This window comes from Myotis davidii, unplaced genomic scaffold (assembly GCF_000327345.1).
Source record: "Myotis davidii unplaced genomic scaffold, ASM32734v1 scaffold273, whole genome shotgun sequence".
Lineage (NCBI taxonomy): Eukaryota > Metazoa > Chordata > Mammalia > Chiroptera > Vespertilionidae > Myotis > Myotis davidii.
The window spans coordinates 2,316,424-2,336,450 of NW_006286263.1; the positions used below are offsets into that span (position 1 = coordinate 2,316,424).

General features: G+C 36.5%; 1 protein-coding gene across 1 annotated transcript in view; it reads right to left on the reverse strand.

Moving 5' to 3' along the window:
• LOC102761280 (cTAGE family member 5) overlaps nucleotides 1-20,027 on the reverse strand; it is a 118,002-nt gene that overhangs the window by 8,193 nt on the left and 89,782 nt on the right. Inside the window, 4 exon segments of the mRNA XM_006779355.2 lie at nucleotides 2,113-2,235; nucleotides 12,135-12,293; nucleotides 16,599-16,727; nucleotides 18,771-18,853. Coding sequence (XP_006779418.1) covers nucleotides 2,113-2,235; nucleotides 12,135-12,293; nucleotides 16,599-16,727; nucleotides 18,771-18,853 — 494 coding nt within the window.

Genomic DNA, 20,027 nt, shown 5'->3' on the forward strand with positions numbered 1-20,027 from the left:
TCCCCATACGACTGTCAGCTGATTTCTCAACAGAAACTTTGCAGGCCAGAAGGGAATGGCAAGAAATATTCAAATTGATGAATACCAAGAACCTACAACCAAGATTACTTTATCCAGCAAAGCTATCATTCAGAATTGAAGGTCAGATAAAGAGCTTCACAGATAAGGGAAAGCTAAAGGAGTTCATCACCACCAAACCAGTATTATGAAATGCTGAAAGGTATCCTTTAAGAAGATAAATAATTTGATGAACAGAATAAACTGGTGAATATAACAGAATCAGGGACATAGAAAGGGAGTGGACTCACAATTCTCAGGGGAGAAGGGGTGTAGGGGGTGCGGGAAGAGTCTAGTCAAAAATCATTCACCTATGGATGAGGACAGTGGCAGGGGTAAGGGCAGAAGGTGGGGTGGGAACTGGGTGGAGGGAAGCTATGGGGGGAAATAAGAGGAACAACTGTAATAATCTGAACAATAAAGATTTAATTTAAAAAAATAAATAAATATTATCTGCTTAATCAAATATTGTTCAAACACCCCAAAAAATGAACATGTAAAAATTTTTAAATAGCACTACTTTAATTATACATATACTAGAGGCCTGGTGCACAAATTTGTATACCAGTGGGGTCCCTCGGTCAGGCCTGCGGGATCGGACCAAAACCGGCTCTCCGACATCCTCCAAGGGGTTCCAGTTTGCAAGAGGGCGCAGGCCAGGCCAAGGCACCCCACCGGTGCATGATCGGGGCCTGGGAGGGACCACAGGAGAGCTCCAGGGTATGTCCAGCCCGTCTCGCTCAGTCCCAATCGGCTGGACCCCAGCAGCAAGCTAATCTACAAGTCAGAGCATCTGCCCCCTGGTGCTCAGTGCACATCATAGCGACTGGTCGACCGATCAACTGTCTGCCCCCTGGTGGTCAGTGTATGTCATAGCGAGCAGTATGACAAACTGGGACCCCTCGGGGGCCTTAATATATCATTAGCATATTACACTTTGATTGGCTGAACAGACCAGACACTTAGCATATTAGGCTTTTATTATATACGATTTTCATTCCATTAAGCTTGAATTAATGGGGGAAAACAATTTAAAAAACCTAACAAAAATAATTCGTTTAATTATAACTAACTAGAGGCCTGATGCATGAAATTCATGCAAGTGTAGGCCTTCCTTCCCCGGGCTGCTGGCACTGACTTCCCCTCTGGCACCCAGGACCCGGACTTCCCTCTGGCTGCCAGCAGGCACCCAGGACCCAGGTTTCCCTCCAGCCACCAACAGGCACCCAGGACCCGGGCTTCCCTTGCGGCCCCGGCTTCGTCTGGAAGTTTGTCCGGAAAGATGTCCAGTCTAATTAGCATATTATGTTTTTATTATTATAGGTAATAGAAATCCAGGCCACAGGTCTACTTCTTTGCTTATTATTCAAAAAAACTTTTCTAAAATAATAAACACTTCAAAAAAATAATGCCCTCCCCCCAAACATATACCCCTTCCTGAGAAAACATTTACCAATATGTTTATATTAACTTTCTACTGATGTTTTAATCGTTTTATATTCTTAATGTTATATACTTCTGATGGATACCTTGGATATATATGTAATATATATATATATTTCCTAACTTCAGTGAGTTGCTTTGAGGTGGTTTAAGGAAAAGAATGCCTGAAAAATAATAGGTTCCTCATTAAATGTTAGTTAAATCTAAGTACAAAATGTTTAAATAAGGTAATTGATTAGACCAGCAACAGAGCATATTCTCAAATTATTTTTCTGGTGTATTTTCACATATCCACTCACATAAGCCTAATTTCCCTGATTACTAAACAGGACATATGTAAGTGTACTGAAAAAATTAGAAAATCATGAAACAGAGTAAAATTTTCCTTCATAGGTTCACAGAGTAAACCTATGGTGCTCAAACCAATCACCAAATATATGTAGATGCCATGGATGTGTACAAAGTAACAAGAAAAATAAAAACAGGAAAGAGATTTTGGCCTTAAGGCTACCACAGATAGCAATTATATGGTCCTTTATTCAGCTTCTAGTTCTTTAATTTGCCACCACTATTAAAAAGTATTTTTAATACATACACACAAGTATTTCTTACCTGCTTTATCCAGTGATGTCATATTAAAACTTCTGAGTTCTGCAGGTCCAGAGAGTCTACCAGTATTAGAATAAAATCTGTCTTGCCTTTGTGGAGGAAGAGCTGGATCAGAATAAGGTTGGCCTACAAAACAAGTTTTAAAAGATTTTCTTTAGAAAAAAATCATTTACTTAAGTTTAATATATTGAACGTAGAGACTTCTCTTGCTTCCTAAAAAGATAATATGGTAGACAATAGTAAAGAATTTTAGGAAAATTACATATTGCACTAAAAGCAATAACTGTTTGCTTTTGTAGTAAACACAAGCATGATATACTACACTGGATTTTAAAAGTTCATTTATAATGTGTAAATTAAAATACAGGGTGGGGCAAAAGTATGTTTACAATTGTGGATACATGAAACAGAGTTTATTATCTTATTTTTTTTTTTTTTAGAAAAGCAGGCAAGAATTTATTTGCCACAACAAAAACACACCTAGGACAGTGAAACAGGGAAGGGCGTAAAATAAGCAACAGGAGAACCTAGGCTGGGCTGCTTTGGCTCACTGGGAAGTCAGGAAAGGCAGTCTTGGAAACAGGTTCAGGGGTCTAGCCCAAGATGAGCTACTGCTGCCCATTGCTCCACTTACTGCAAGTCTCATGGGGTCCCTTGAAGTTTGGAGATAAGTGCTAATGGGGAAGAAGAGGGAAGGGAAAGGCATGGCATGCTACCTGGAGGGAGAGTGCCCAGAGTTGATTCTTGTATTATTATTATTTATTAGAGGCCCAGTGCACGAAATTCGTAGGGATCAGGCCTAAACCAGCAGTCAGACATCCCTCTCGCAAACTGGGACCGCTCACTCCTAACCACTCGCCTGCCTGCTTGCTCGCCCCTAACCGCTCACCTGCCTACCTGCTTGCTCACCCCTAACCGCTCACCTGCCTACCTGCTTGCTTGCCCCTAACTGCTCGCCTGCCAGCCTGCTCAGTGTGCATCATAGTAACCAGTCGTTCTGGTCCTTCTGCCATAACAGTCGCTTAGGCTTTCATATATATAGATTATTGTACTATTTTCCATACAACTGTAAACCCACTTTTGCCCCACCCTGTATATGAACAGAATTTAGTTATATATATTCATTTAACTTTAAATTTAATTATAGAAGTGAATACAACAAAATATCATAGAGAGACTTTGAAAAGATAGCTACTAGCAAAGAAAGAAAAATAGAGTATTTTGTCAGTATAGCAAGATATTTAACAGTACAGACAATGATAAAAGAAATGGTCACTAAAGCAGAAAGAGTACTATTCAGAGGTCATTGGTGATGACATTTTCAGAAACTTCAATATTTTTGAATTTAGCATCCTTCCAAAACTAAAGGGGAAGATGTCTGATGCAATAGATGAATAGAAGGTTCATAATGCTCAGATTAAGGACATTTGGATCAATGCAATATTGGGCACAGACTCTGAATCAGGAGCTTCAACAGCCACCCTACTTTGTCCCCAGGAGTTAAGATGACAAAATGGTCATTCCTGGGTCCTTATCATCATTCATGAAATAAAATAGGTAGTCTATCTCCATCTTTGATAGGTGATGGTAGACTTTGGATAGATTAGGTTTGCACTTGCCCAAGTCCAAAAATATGGGAAGGTCAAAGGTGGTGAATTGTATGACTCTCTCCTATCCTTATAGATCTGGACAAAGAGCCCCAAATTACCTTTCATAACTGTCCTAGGAAGTTCATAATGTGAACTCCATACAATAGTAAAGATGTCAATTCTCATCTGACTCCATCACATGGGACCTTACTGATATGCCTCTCTGACACAAAGCCAAGAAATCATCTGGCATCAAGAGAAAGAATTATATTTAACTAGAGGCCCGATGAATGAAATTTGTGCAAGAGTAGACCTTCCTTCCCCCGACTGCCGGCACCAGCTTCCCTCTGGCACCCAGGACCCAGACTTCCCTCCGGTTGCCAACAGGCACCAGGGATCCGGACTTCCCTCCGGCTGTGGCAGGCACCTGAGACCCAGGCTTCCCTCGCAGCCCCAGCTTCACCTGGAAGGTCGTCCAGAAGGATGTCCAGTCTAATTAGCATATTACGCTTTTATTATTATAGACTAGTGGTCCGGTGCACAAAATTCATGCACGGGGTAGGGGGGAGTGTCCCTCAACCCGGCCTGCACTCTCTCCAATCTGGGACCCCTCAGGACATCCCTCTCACAATCCGGGACCACTGGCTCCTAACTGCTCACCTGCCTGCCTCTCTGATTGCCCCCTAACCGCTCCCCTGCTGGCCTGATTGCCCCCAACCGCCTTCCCTGCTGGCCCAATCACCCCCCAACTGCCCTTCCCTATTTACCTGATTGCCCACAAATGCCCTCCCCTGTCATGACCTGTATCCTCCGCCAGGACCCGCCTCATCCGCATGAGGTGGCGGAGACGCCGGGACTGGCCTCCTCCGCGCTGAGTGGAGCAGCAGGACCCCCAGGCCTCACCCGGCGGAGTGGCCACCAGGCCCCTCCTCCACTGTGCGCACAGCCATCTACATGGCGGCCATCTTGTGGCAACATGGCACAAGGGCGTCGCATGAAGGCGTGACACCACCTAGGCTTTTATTATATAGGATGAGCTCCCAAGGATCAAGGGATGTGACTTAGGAGAGAAAGATATAGATAGGCTTGAAGGCTCATTTTCTCCCCCATTTCAGAATCTTAGCAAAGAGCTGTCTCAATGGGTCTGAATTAGCCCCAGGGAAGAAAAGACCAAGGACCAAGAACTAAACTGAGTTTTTCCTTCCTACTTCACAACATGGGATTAATTAAATGATAGAGTTGGGCAAAGGGATAAAATAAGCAAACCTGAAAACCTCACAACACTTTCTTATTCAGGCCTCAGACACCATATCATTATTTTGCTTCTAAAATACATCACCACAATATCACCAACTTCAGCAATATAAAATTTTGCTATAAGTTTTCTATTTTATAAATCATATACCCATGGTGCCCTCTATTGCCAAAAATAATCCATCCCTTAAATCTATCAGAGCCTATTATGTACCAGGTACTAGTGATTCAACATTGATTTTGATACAGTCCATGCTCTTAATCTAATAACAGAAACACATACATACAATGTGATCAATGCCTTAGTAAAAAGGCATATAAATAACAAGAGAGGTGGCCTATCTAATTATGATTGAAAGAATAAGAAATGTTGTCAAAGAGGAGGTAAAGCTTGCCCTGAAAGTCAGGAAGAATGAACAAGTAAACAAGGATATTCTGGTCAACCTCATATATATATACATTTACACATACATGTACATATACATATACACAATGTAATAAATTATGTGAAAGGCATATGACCAATGAAAGGCTAAAATACAGAAAATAGGACATAAATGATTCCTTTCTTTTTTGCTTTCTTACCTGTTTTCTACCACCTTAAAAGAAATGATCAGAAAGAAATACTGGGAAAAGAAAAAGGATCAGGGGGAAAAAATGAATAAAGGGTGGGAATAGGTGTACAGGGCATCCTGAAGCAGTTTCATAAACTAAGAATTAGAATAAAAATCAACAGGTCTAGTTTAAACAACAATGCTGTTCAATCTCTTTTCATTCCAAAACACATCTTGGACTGCAATTGTTCCCTGAATACCTGCTTTAATAATCTGGAAAGTGGACACTAGGATGTCCACTTTCACCACTATCATTCTACATAGTACTGGAAGTCCTAGCCACAGCAATCAGACTAGAAGAAGAAATAAAAGGCATCCAAATTGGAAAGGAGGAAGTACAGTAAAACTGTCATTATTTGCAGATGACATGATAGTGTACATAGAAAACCCTAAATTGGACAGGTACATGCAAAGAAATGAAACTAGACCTAAAGATTCCACCAAAAAACTATTAGATCTAATAAATGCATTCAGCAAAGGAGCAGGATAGAAAAATCTATATCCAGACACTGATAGCATTTTTATATGCAAATAATAAACTATCAGAAAGAGAAACTAAGAAAACAATCCCATTTACTATTGTAACAACAAAAACAAAAAAATAAGATACCTACACATAAATTTAACCAAGGAGGTTAAAGACGTATACTGAAAACTATAGGACATCGAAGAAAGAAATTAAGGAAGACACAAATAAGTAAAAGCATTAACTGTGTTCACTGATTAGAAGATATAAAATCATTAAAATGTCCATACTATGCAAAGCAATCTATAGTGTGAATGCAATTCCTATTAAAATACCAATGGAATATGTCACAGATCTAGAACAAATATTCCAAAAACTTAGATGGAACCTAAAAAGACCCAGAATAGAGGCAACAATCTTGAGAAAGAAAAACAAAGTTGGAGCGATCACAATGCTGGATATCAAACTATATTACAAGGCCACTGTAATCAAAACAGCCTGGTACTGGCATAAAAACAGGCATATAGATCAATGGAGCAGAAATAAGAACCCAGAAATCAACCCACACCTTTATGGTCAATTAATATTTGAAAAAGGAGGCAAGAGCATACAATGGAATAAAGATATTACCTTCAATAAATGGTGTTGGGAAAATTGGACAGGTACATGCAAAGAAATGAAACTAGACCATCAACTTACACCATACATAAGAATAAACTCAAAATGGATAAAAGATTTAAATGTAAGTCGTGAAACCATAAAAATCCTAGAAGAAAACATCTTCTCATAGAAATATTATTGCCAATCTATCTCCTAGGGCAAGGGAAACAAAGGGGGAAAAAACAGATGGGACTACAGCATACTAAAATCTTCTGCACAGCAAAAGAAACCATCAATAAAATGAAAAGAGAGACCAATGCATGGGAGAACAAATTTACCAATGCTACATCTAATAAGCGGTTAATTTCCAAAATACATAAAGAACTTATACAACTCAACACCAGGAAGACAAACAATCCTATTAAAAAAATGGGCAAAGGACCTGAATATACACTTCTCCAAAGAGGACATACAGATGGCCAGTGGACAGATGAAAAAAAAATGCTCAATATCACTAATCATCAGAGAAATGCAAATTAAAACTGCAATATATCACCTCACATATGCCAGAATGGCTACTATCAATAAATCAACAAACAAAATAGGCTGGCGAAGATGTGGAGAAAAGGAAATCCTAGCACACTGGTGGTGGGAATGCAGACTGGTGCAGCCACAATGGAAAACAGTATGAAGTTTCCTCAAAAAATTAAAAATAGAACTGCCTTTTGATCCAGCAATTCCACTTCTGGAAATACATCCTAAGAACCCTGGAACACCAATCAGAATGAAGATATGCACCCCTATGTTCATAGCAGCATTGTTTACAACAGCCAAGATCTGGAAATAGTCCACATGCCCATCATCAAATGAGTGGATAAAAAAGCAGTGGTACATTTACACAATGGAAATACTACAGGGCTGAAAAAAGAAAGGAAGTCTTAACTTTTGCTACAGCATAGGCAGACTTAGAGATTATTATGCTAAACAAAATAAGCCAGTGAGAGGAAGACAAATACCATATAATCTCACTTATATGTGAAATCTAATGAACAAAATAAACTGGCAAATAAAATAGAACCAGAAATATGGTTATATGGTACAGACTGACAAATGTCAGAGTGGAGGTAAGTTGGGCAGATGGGATGAAAAAAGGTGGTGAGACTAGCCAAAGAACATATATGCACAGCCATTGGACACATACAACAGTGTGGTGAGAGTCAGAAGGGGAGGGTGCGATTGGGTAGAGGTGGGCATGGGGGTAAATGGGAGACATCTGTAATATAGTCAATAATAAAAATAAAATATTAAGAAAGAAAACAGAATGTGAAAAAAATCTAATAATTAAGAAATTTAAAATAGAATAAAAAGAAAAATTTCCTGAAAGTAGTTGCTAAAAGCAATGATATGAATAGGTTATGACTCAGGAATAAAGAGACCAATAGTATATTATGACTTGGGAATAAAGAAACCAATGGGGCCCCGCCAGCATGGATCAGTGGTTGAGTGTCAACCAATGAACCAGAAGGTCATGGTTCAATTCCCAGTCAGAGTACATGCCCGGGTTGTGGGCTTGATCCCCACTGGGGGTGTGCAGGAGGCAGCCAATCAATGATTCTCTCTCATTAATGTTTCTCTCTCTCCCTTCCTCCTGACATCAATAAAAATATCTTAAATAAAAAATAAAAAAAAAAGAAACCAATGCAATAGAAAGAATGTCTAAGAAACAGAGCTATGCAAATATGGAGATTTAATTTAAGATAGAAGTGATATTTTAAGTTGATGATCTAATATATAGTATTAAAATAATGTCTATCTTCATTTTGAGCAAGCGCCTGCCTGATTTGACCAACCGGGAGATCTTCAGATAATGAACCATGAAATCCTGCTATGTGGCAGCACTATGCAATAATTTTTCATTTGCCACCAGTCAGCTTCAGGGATCAGGACAGCAGAACACATAATTGGCTCGTACATGGTATTGTAAAAGCATATTTTAACCAGTTAACTGCCACACGTCCAAAACGAAACCATCCCCACGTGCCACGATATTTTGAATTTAATTTAAAAAATCAATTTGCAATGAATATTATAAAAACAAATATATTACTCACAATTCGGGTGTTACTGAATATTTTCAGTTGAAAATTCTCACGAAAAATGATTTTTTAAAGCTTCCATAGACCTTATGGCGTACAAAGGGTTAAAGTTATAAATATTGTACAATGAGTTAATGAGGAGGCTGGGATGCAGATGGAACATGTCTGGGACACATTCAGCCATCAGGGAGGAGAGTTTTCAAGAACCAGACTGGCGATATAGCTCGTGGCAGCTACACTCTGGGGGAGGAGGATTTGAAATGTACCAAACAGCTTGGATTGACTCATTACCGCTGTCTCTTTCCTGGTCATGTCTGCTACCTGATGGGACAACAGGTTTCATTACCAGAATGGAGCTGAATTCATGGAGCTAATGAACTAGCACAGAGGTTAGCACTAAGGCATCTGGAGTCCATGTACCAGGGCTGAGTGCCAACTATGTCACTTCCTACCTATGAACTGACTATTACAACAAGATTATTGATGATTTGTTAGCAAATCGGGTGACGCCCATAGTGACTCTCTACCATTTTGATTTGCCTCAGACCTTAGAAGACCAAGGAGGCTGGTTGTCAGACAGAATCATTGAATCCTTTTTTTTTCCATTGAATCCTTTGATGAATATGCCCGATTTTGCTTCAAGACATTTGGGGATCAAGTCAAGCAGTGGATCGCCACAAATAAGCCTAATTTTTTTGCCCTGTTGGCATATGATTTGGGTGCATTTCCTCCTGGTACACCTCACCTGGGAACTGGAGGCTATCAGGCAGCTCATAATTTGATTAAGGCCCATCCCAGGGCCTGGCTCAGCTATGCTTCCTAGTTCCAAAAAGAGCAGAAGGGTATGGTGTCCCTACCATTGTTTTGTGGCTGGGTGGAACCAGCAAATCCCAGTTCAGTGTCTGAGCAGGAAGCTGCTAAAAGAGCCTTGGCTTTCCACTAAGTGTGGACTGGGTCTATGTGGTGCCGTGGGGAATACGAAAACTACTGAAATATATTAAGGATAGGTATAATAACCCTGTAATTTACATCACTGAGAATGGGTTTCCCCAGGGTGACCCCACATCTCTTGATGATACTCAATGCTGGGAGTATTTCAGACAGACACTGCAGGAACCATAAAAGCTATCCAGCTTGATAAAGTCAACCTTCAATTGTATTGTGCATGGTCTCTTCTGGATAACTTTGAGTGGAACCAGGGTTACAGCATGCGGTTTGGTTCCTTCCACGTTGATTTTGAAGACCTGATTAGACTCAGAGTCCCTTACACATCAGCCAAGGAGTATGCCAGGGTCATTAGAAATAATGGCTTACAGGAACATCTATAGAAAAGATGGATGGGTGGTATCACCCAGAGAAGAGGCCTCTCTGTTTGCAAAGGAATCTGCTTTGGGGATCCCTCAGACAACCTCACATTGCCTTTGTAACCAACAGGTCCTCCAAGCTGATCCATGACTGTAAAGTCTGAATTTGTAATGTCAGGGGATGTATTTAATGATGGTGTTTCCTCTCTGTGCATTTGGATGAATGGGGCTTTTAGAAAAAGAGAAGAGAAAAACACTGAAATTGATTTTTATATTAAGAAATCAGACAGACTTAGAAACTTCTATGTAAATTCTTTAAATTTTTCTAGAAAAATAATGCAATATTTATTATTGATTTGCAACTCTAATAGCTGACCACTTATTATAAAAAATAAATAATAAAATAATGTCTATCTAATGGGGAAAAATACCTCCTCACACTAAACACTAAGACAAAAATAAAATCTTGATTAAAGGCTTAAAAAACAAAACAAAATTTTAAATTTTTAGATAAAAGCAAGGAATAACTTTTTGATCTAGGAATAGGTCTTAAATAAAACAATATTCTATAAAAATAAAGATTATTTTTATAAGGGTTAGCTTATCTATAATAATTTGAAACATCCACTAATAATGAATTGAGAAAATATTTGCAAAAGACAAAAGAGCTGTATTCAAAAGGTACTAAAAATTCCTATTAAGGATGAGATAAAATGGATCAGTCGATTTAAAGAAGGAAACACAAATGGTTACAAACATGAAAAGGTACTCAAGCTCACTAATAATCAAAGAACTACAAATAAAGAGGAAACAAGATAGTAGGTAATCACTGGTACTCACTGCCTTCCACAACCACATCAAAATTACAACTAAAATAGAGAACAACCATCATTCAGCACTGCTGGAAATCTGGTTGAATGGAAGTCCTACAACTAGAGAAAGAAGAAAGTACTAGGTGTACCAGTTAATAGTGTGCTTTTTTTTCAACAGATGGAGTTACATGTATGTTGCTATATATGCGATTTGATATGTTTGCTATTTTGTTGCAAGCTTCAAAACTTCGTATGTCAAAATTGCTGAAGGTGTTATCATAGATATTTTTATGCTTAAAAATGTTGAATTTCATGCCAAAAAAAAAGAGCATTTGCAGTAAGTTTTAATTCATTATTTTGAAGAAAAAGTTATCGTATACTTCGGGAAGCTTATGGTGAACATGCTCCATCTCAAGATACTTGTGAATTCTGGTTTAAATGTTTTAAAAGTGATTATTTCTATGTGAAAGACAAAGAACGTCCAGGTCAACTGAAAAAGCTTGAAGACCAACAACTACAAGCATTATTGGATGAAAATGCATGTCAAACTCAAAAACAACTTGCAGAAAGATTAAACGTTGCTCAACAAACTATTTCCGATTGTTTACAAGCAATGGAAAGATTTTAAAGGAAGGAAAATGAGTGCCACATCAACTGAACGAAAGACAAATGGAAAACCGAAAAGTCATCAGTAAAATGTTGCTTACACGAAAAACAACCAATAATCAATATGAATCACGCTTTGATCACGAAATGACCAGAATGGGCCAGAAGACACGGCAAAGTAATTTTGCTTCATGATGATGCACCATCACACACTTCAAAACCAGTTAAAGACATGTTAAAAGATCTTGCCTGGGAAGTATTATCGCTCCCCCTCCCTTCCCTGCTGTATTCACCAGACCTTGCTCCTTCAGATTACGATTTGTTCCGATCAATGGCACACGCACTATCGGAGCAGCACTTCAAAACATACGAAGAAGTGGAAAATTGGGTCCTGAATTGGTTTGCCTCAAAAAAGAAAAGTTCTATTGAGATGGTATCCACAAATTACCTGAAAGATGGGGAAAATGTGTAGCTAGTGATGGACATTACTTTGAATAAAGCACTTTTGATGTTTCTCTTGAAATTATCGTGTTTTCTTTGATTACAAAATCCGCCATTACTAACCGGTACACCTAACACAGTTTTTCTTAAGACAGGGCACACATGTACTCTTTTCTTCCATTCCTGTATGTTGCATATACTGGTTGACTTTCAAATATAAATATAACTATACTCTTCCCATACCGGAGGAAGGAATCATCATCCTGCGATCATGTTCCCATGGAGGTGAAAGGGACCCAGTGTCAGAAGGTTCCCTGTGAGGATCAGCTGACTTATCATAGCTTGATTTTCCTCTTTCATTGGTAATCAGGTGGTCCTGAGGATTCCCTGGGCCTCTTGAGCCTAATTAAAGAAGAAAATACAATTCTGTTTTATCTAAAAAGGTATTATGAGAACCATCATCAAATAAAATCCAGACAGTTTTTAAAAAGTGAAAACAATCAGATTCCAACAAAGTTTCCCTAAACTACATTAAACTAAAACACTATCCTACCAAAGCCATTTCTAGGACAATTTTGCCATGTGTATAAACAAGCACTTGCTTATAAAATCTGTTTGTAAATGTTGTAATAGTTTTACATATAAAGTCAGCGGTTAAATATTATAAATAATGTCTAAAAGATAAAAGTAGAAAGTAAGTTGCAAAGTAAAGATTTCTATATCAGATGCAAAAACATAATTATAAAATAGTTTCTGTTGCTTAAACTAATCTACCAAGTCAAAGAGCATGATTTATTTAAAACAGTCATCTTAGGGACAATATACATATTTCAATGATTCTGCAACTACTCAAAGTATTTCTTAGAAAAACTCTTCGGAAATACATTTAGGTTAACCTTAAAACCACTCAAGGAATTGTATCTCAGTGTTGTAACATGACTCTACTTCTCCCGCAAATGATTTTAACCAATCTGATTACAAACTTTGTATCACTAGGTAAATTTGTCTGTAAATGGCTTGTAACTATTTCTAAATGTCAAATTCACCTTCAAAAAGAGCTCACAGCTCTAAAGGCAAGTCTAAAACAAGAGTTTCAGAAACAACAGCACTGTTGGAACAAAACACTTCAAACAAGATAATATTAATTTGGGTGAGAAAATCTATCATGCCTACATTAATTAATAAAGGAGGGAAAAGACTTTAAAGTTCCCTTCTTATGACTATAGAAAGGATAGTGCCTAAATTAATAACCCATATGCAATTAAAAAAAGAAAAGACAGCCTCTGGCTGGTGTTGCTAAGTGGTTAGTGCATCAGCTGGCAAACTGAAGGGTTTTGAGTTCAATTTCCAATCAACGGCAGATACTGGGTTGCAGGTTTGATCCCAGGCCCTGGATGGGGCAAGTGCGAGAGGCAACCAATTGTCATATCTCTCACATTGATATTTCCCTCTGTCTCCCTCCATCTCTCCCTTCCACTCTCTCCAAAAAATCAAAATCAATAGGGGGAAAAATCCTCTGGGGACAATAAACAAAACAACAAAAAAATTGAAAGGAAAGGACAAATATAAAAAATATTTAAATACTAAATAACAAAATATATTAAACACCTCATTTATCCTCATTTATCCATCATTTATCCATCAATGATTCTGCAGCTAGGTAATTGAGGGGTAAATGAGGTCAAAATTATATTGCCCCAAAAATAAAAGTTTATTCCTTTTCAAGAAAGCTTTTCAAGAAAATAAACACATTTTTTAAACCTCCCACATTTCAAAACCTCCTTTAATAAAAGGAAACAAAAATTATTTTGACTTTTTTTGATAATTTGTGCAAATCAGCATAAGCTTTCTCTTTTTTAAAATATATAGTAATCTTTTTAAAAAATGTTCAGCTACTCTTTTGTAGAATCAAGTGGAAAAGTGGCTTTTATGTTAGAGGGTCAACTATCTCTTTTCCTTGTAGCTGTACATTCTACCAAATTCCCCAAATCTTTCCTTCTAGTTTGTTCATCCTTCTAATCAGTTCATTAAAAAAAAAAAGGCTGGAAAAGTAGAAAACTGAATTGGTAGAAATGTGCAAGAGTAATTCGGCTAAATTCTTCTACACTGAAGCATAAATCTTTAATGGAGACATTCAAAGGCTTCCCTCTGATTGTTTACTTCCAGAAGACCAAGTATAGGCCAACTGATTTATTTCTAAGTGACTATTACAAATTTAAGTTGCCAAAGGATAAAAACTTTCATTCAGACCCAATGTTTTCTACAATTTATTCTAAAAATATTATTTCCTTATACTCAGTCTTATTCAAACAAATATCTCACCCAAATTCCCAAATTTTAAAAGGTGAAAAAAGGAAGGGGACTTGGTCATCCTTCTTTGGTGGGTCACAGAAACTTTCAGTACAAAGCAACTCTCTTAGGCCCTGTGAATTACTTATCTAAAATCTCTGTAGCGTCTCTTTTTATTTATTTATTTATTAAAATACACTGTTGTTAATTTATGGAGGTAAATACATTGTAACATTACAGTTTTTTTTATTTCTCTGTAGCATTTCTAACAAATAATAAAACACCCTTGCAAATCATGTAAACATATCAAAACGTTAAAGTAATTAAAAAGGAGAGAAAAATAATTGAAATAGGAGAGGAGAAATCAAAGGTAATTTTTACTCTTATTCCAAATATTAAATTGACTACAAGCAATCCTTGACTTATATCATTCAACTTCCAGTGATTCTCATTTGTATCTAGCCAATTGTACCTTTATTTCTAGAGCACTCTTTTTAAGGTTGCTGCCTACAACCCATTTTGGTGCATGAAATTAATTTAGTCTTAATTCTTAATCACTATTTTTTTTAATGAAATGGAATAGAACTGAAAATTCAGAAAGCATTGAAAATTGTAATAAGTACTATTTCATGTAACTGATTTCAATTACATTTATATTGGTGTGTAATATGACATGACACAAAATATATTTCTTACTCTAAGCCAAGGCAAAAAATTGGGGGGAAATTAAAGCAAAGCTCTCTTAGAGCTCCAGGTGTCAACCTGCAACTCAATCTCCTTCCCTAGGAGCTTTCGGTTCACAGCCAACACCAGTGAAGACTCTCTCTGAAGTATCCCCAGGCTGTGTGTCCATCTGCTGTGGGACTAGGAAGCAGGAAGGATCAGTGTTATGTATAGCAAACTGGTAATGGGGCAGGATATAAATAACAAATGGGCAAAGAGAATGTCTCATAAACATAAAGTAGGAAACTCATTTTTTCATATTCTTGAAGGCAATTCCAAAGAAAGTGTTCCCAAAATATTTAAATATGAAACTTCAACAGGGAAATACACAGACTCTCTGAGAGGCTACTTTAATGAATTGTATCCATTTGAATATTAGAGCTTTCCTATGTTGTATTTAGTTTGTTTTTATTTGGTCTCATTATTTTCTGTTCCTACCTCAGAGTAAATGCGTTAAAATCACTGATAAAAAGGGGGAATGGGGACATGACCCTGGTGAAGAATGCTATCAGTTCCAATGAAACACAGACTTGGGGCTAAAAACCTGACTTTTGATTTTGGAACAGACAAAGGTTCTATATCTTTGAAATTTGCTACAATTCAAGGAAAATTTTAAAGCAATTGACAAAGTGAACAAACTATGGTGAGAGATCAAAAGAGGAATACTCCATCTGGGCAGGGACTGGGTGGAGGGGGGCAGAACAGGGGAAAAATAGAGATATCTGTAATAGTGACAATAAAAATAAAGAAAATAAAAGGAGGAGTACTCCAGGTACATAGGTAACACCAGAGTAAGTGCTGATGAGGTAAATGCAGAGAGACCAGCAGCTAAGGGACTTGAAGTAGTTCTGAAACTCTCAATTGTAAAACACATAGAGGAGCCCTGGCTGGTGTGGCTCAAAGGGTCTCGGGTTTGATTCTCAGTCAAGGGCAATACCTAGGCTGCAGGTTTAATCCCAGCCCCAGGGGCAGGGGCAGGAAGCAACCAATCATGTGTTTCTCACATCATATGTCTCTCACATTGATGTCTCTCTCTCTCCTCCCCCCGACCCCTCCTTTCCATTCTCTAAAAATCAATGGAAAAAATATCCTCAGGTGAGGATTAACAAAAACAAACAAACAAAAAAAACACATAAAGGGAAAACAAAACAGACAATCTTAGGTTGGTTTTGCAAAGTTCTGACAAATGATTTAGGTCTCCTTTAAGGTTACCATCAAATTCTGTGTACAAAAGAGCAATTCTGAATTCTTCAATACTGAAAATAAGATTCTTTCACTTTGATTTTCTACAATAAAAAGGTCATGATAATGAAGTAAAAAAAAAATCTACATTCTAATAATATTCCATTAAAGTACAATTTTATGCTGTTATATTGTTATTTTATATACTTTATAAAGTTTTATATTATGTAGTATAAAACAGAGTTTTAAAGAAGTCAAAAATATGATTTAAAAAGATATGTATCAAGTACTTGACCAAAAGTATTCTACTACAATACACTTTTCTAGGAGAAAAACACATTAAAATTAGGTGTCAAATTTTGGCCTTTTCCAATCAAAAGTAACCCCTAACAAGTGCAAGGAATGCCTGTATTTTCCAAAGAATTATTTTAAAGATTGTTTTTAAAGAAAAGTTGAGATGAAAATATAAAGTAAGGAAGAATCTAGAGTAATAAACATGTTTAAACAATATACCTCTTCCTCCTCCCCCTGGAAGCAAAGGTGAGAGTCTGAGTGGACCCTCCAACAAAGGTGGAGGGGAGAGAAAAGCTCTCGTTTCAGATGAAGGTCGACCCAATGGTGAGGGACCATATGGGGAATGCTCTGGAATAATTAAAACAAAATGTTTAAATTCATAGTTTCAATTAGCTACACTCAGATTAGAATCCCATTTCAACAATTACCATTAGGTCATCCTCTTGCCAATTTAAGTTTAATCCATGTCCTGAACACTAACTATGCCTTGGATTTTGCTAACATGAAATAGAATTCAATATGGAACTTTGTGTTCCATAAAGTCTGTTTACCAGGTACATTTTAGTCAATCAAAACATTATCCTCTTGATAATACACATAAGTAAAATAACCATACAATATTAAACAAAGAATACTGGTGATATTCTGGAATTACAAGAAAACTTGTGGGCATGAAGTTTGTTTTGTTTTTACAGGCAGTATTGCTTCTAGATATTTCAGGTGGTGATGGTTGTAATATGGAAGGCTCAGTTTAAATCAGGGCCATAGAGCCTGTGTTGGGCCATGATTTATTTGAGTAAAGCTTGGAATTTTAAAAAATAGAAAAAAATTAATTTTTTTAGCATCAGAAATTACTTTTGATTGACTGCTAGTGAAAAGCAAATTTTCAGTCATGGCCACGTGGCTCAGTCCCTTTGAGCGTCCACCATGCACCAAAAAGTGATGGGTTCAATTTCCAGTCAGAGAACATACCCACGCTGTGGGTTCAATCCCTAGTTTGGGCATATGCTGGAGGCAGCCCCAAAAAAGTCAATTTACATACACTAATTCATTTAAAAATTGTCACTCTATCTATAAACCATACAGCCAAGAGCCCTATCATTTTACAAACTTCACCATTCCCAAATAATGGTTATGCTTCAAAAGGTAAAAAATTAACAGCAAAAATCAAACAAAAATACCATCAAAATAACACTTTTTAAATACGTTAAATTTTATTATGTAGTTTACATAATATACACATGTAGTTACAACAAAAGATCAAAGCATTATTTACATACGCCTGAGATTTTTGCATTAACCAGATAAAAAATCTTTCTGTATAATTCCTCCCACTCCTAACTTCATTACTCATAATCTACTATCTTCAAAAATATAGAAATAGACTTTCATTTTAATAAAACTGGACTCTCAAGATGATTTTATAACTTTTCAAAGGTTATAACAGGATTCTGTCTATATAAAGATAAGTTTACTTTCATTGCCTCACAAGCTTAATTCTAATTCAACCAAAATTATTTTGAAAATTTTAAGCTATTTGGGATAGTATGAGATCATTAAAGATGCAAACTCATTAATGAATGGACAGAAATATTAAATACATCTTCCAAAGAATTTGTCCTCTCTTGAGGATATTAAAGCAATCAAAACTCAGATTACTCAGGTTTTCCCATCTTTTAATTAATATTTTTAAGTAATTAAAGGCTAACTGTTTTAATTCTCATTTTTTTTATAGTTAAGAATCTTTTTTTATTTAAGAAAAAGAATAGTGTCATTAAGCATCATAAAAACATAAGGCAAGTTTTATACTGGTAAAAATCTTTTCCAAGTACAAATTCCCTTTTGCATTGCAAGTCAACTTCACTAATACATAATATGTAAATTATGAAACTAAAATACATCTAACATTTGTGTTTAAATTATATCAAGTTTCTGCTCTACAAATACATTATGTTGCTACCAGCTTCCTTGATGATCATTAAATTCTCCTTTTTATAATTCACACAAATACCAAAGAATAGCTAATATATAAACAGTCACAGTGCTATTTTACTTAAGCAATCCTTACCCATTCATTCTTCAAAACATAATTAATGAGTACCTTAGTATTTACCAAGCACTTTGCTTTTCAAGGAGTTCAAGGTACTAAATATACATCATTGTATAAAATCCCACTGAGAAAGAGAGGTGCCAAATATTTATATTATTGTTAGGGAAAAGAAACTCAGAAACTTGGAAACTGTGAGAGAACTTAGATTAGAACCCTAGCTCAGAAATCTAAAATATTTATAAGTAATAGTGTTAAATTTACACTAATATAAATTATACATACAACTTATATATATAAATAAATATATATGTATTTTTAAATGAGGGGTTAAAAAAAGCTACCTCTGCCAAATGCTGTATTTGGAACATCAACTGCATAAGGATCTTTTTCTAAAAGTTCAAATTTAATCTCTGTTTCAGTTAATCTGCAAATAAAGAACAAACATCTCTAAGTTACCCGTCAAAGAAAAGCACCCACATTTCTAGAAAAATGCCACTATCAACTATAAGCTACTCTTCATTTTCTCAATATATGCATAAAAGAAACAGATCCTTTAAAATTATTCTGACCAAAACACGTTTCTATATTCACTACTACTATTTTGGGGTAACAGGTTTCTTTTTGCCAAGTGGCATTGATGTTTTGCTGAGGTTTGAAATTGTTTTGTTTTGTTTTGTTTTTCTTAAAAATTAGACAATAAGGGGTGCAGTATCACCAAACCCAAATTTGAAAAGGGTCCTTCAAGGTCAACCAATTCAAGTCTATCATTTTTCAACTAAAGAAACTGAGGCTAGGAGTTTGATTTATTCAAAATGAAAAGTGCCAGGATTAAAACACAGGGCTCCTAGCTTTGAGTCACGTATTCCTTACACTATAATGTTACACACAGGATTCCAACCATAACGTAAAATTGGAATCCAATTAACTATTCCTACTATTTTACTCCTAAATTTTTTATCTTAGAAATGTGACATTTTTTAAAAAGAATACTATTTCTACTTCTTGACCATTAGATCTGAAATAAAACATTTATTCATTTGGTTTTAATTTCTGAATAGAAAAGGCAAGCAACAAGAATAAAATGAGTATGTGAATAGCACCTTCTGGCAAGAAATTATAACACTTTGGAAAGATGTTACAATCCTCAGAGAAAAGCATTTATTCTTCTCTTTGACTGTACAATGTACATTTTATTTTTCTTTTCATTTTCTTGTAAAATAATACTACCCATTACATTAAAACTTGGGGATAAGAGAAATAATAAACATTTATTCCATTCATTTATCCATTAAAAGATGCTGATACTCTGAGAATTACCATCTCAGAGAGATCAATCCATCCTTTCTCTTTCTATCCTATACCTAGCCTGTTGCTCTTCTATGTTTTGTTACACCTTTTATAAAAGAACCCATGAATAGTTTCCTTCTCTGTTAGAGTGACCTCTCAAGACAAATGTTTTGCCTGGCCGGCGTGGCACAGTAGTTGAGCACTGACCTATGAACCAGGAGGTCACAGTTTGATTCCTGGTCAGGGCACATGCTCAGGTTGCAGGCTTGATCCCCAGAGGGACTGTGCAGGAGGGAGCCAACCAGTGATTC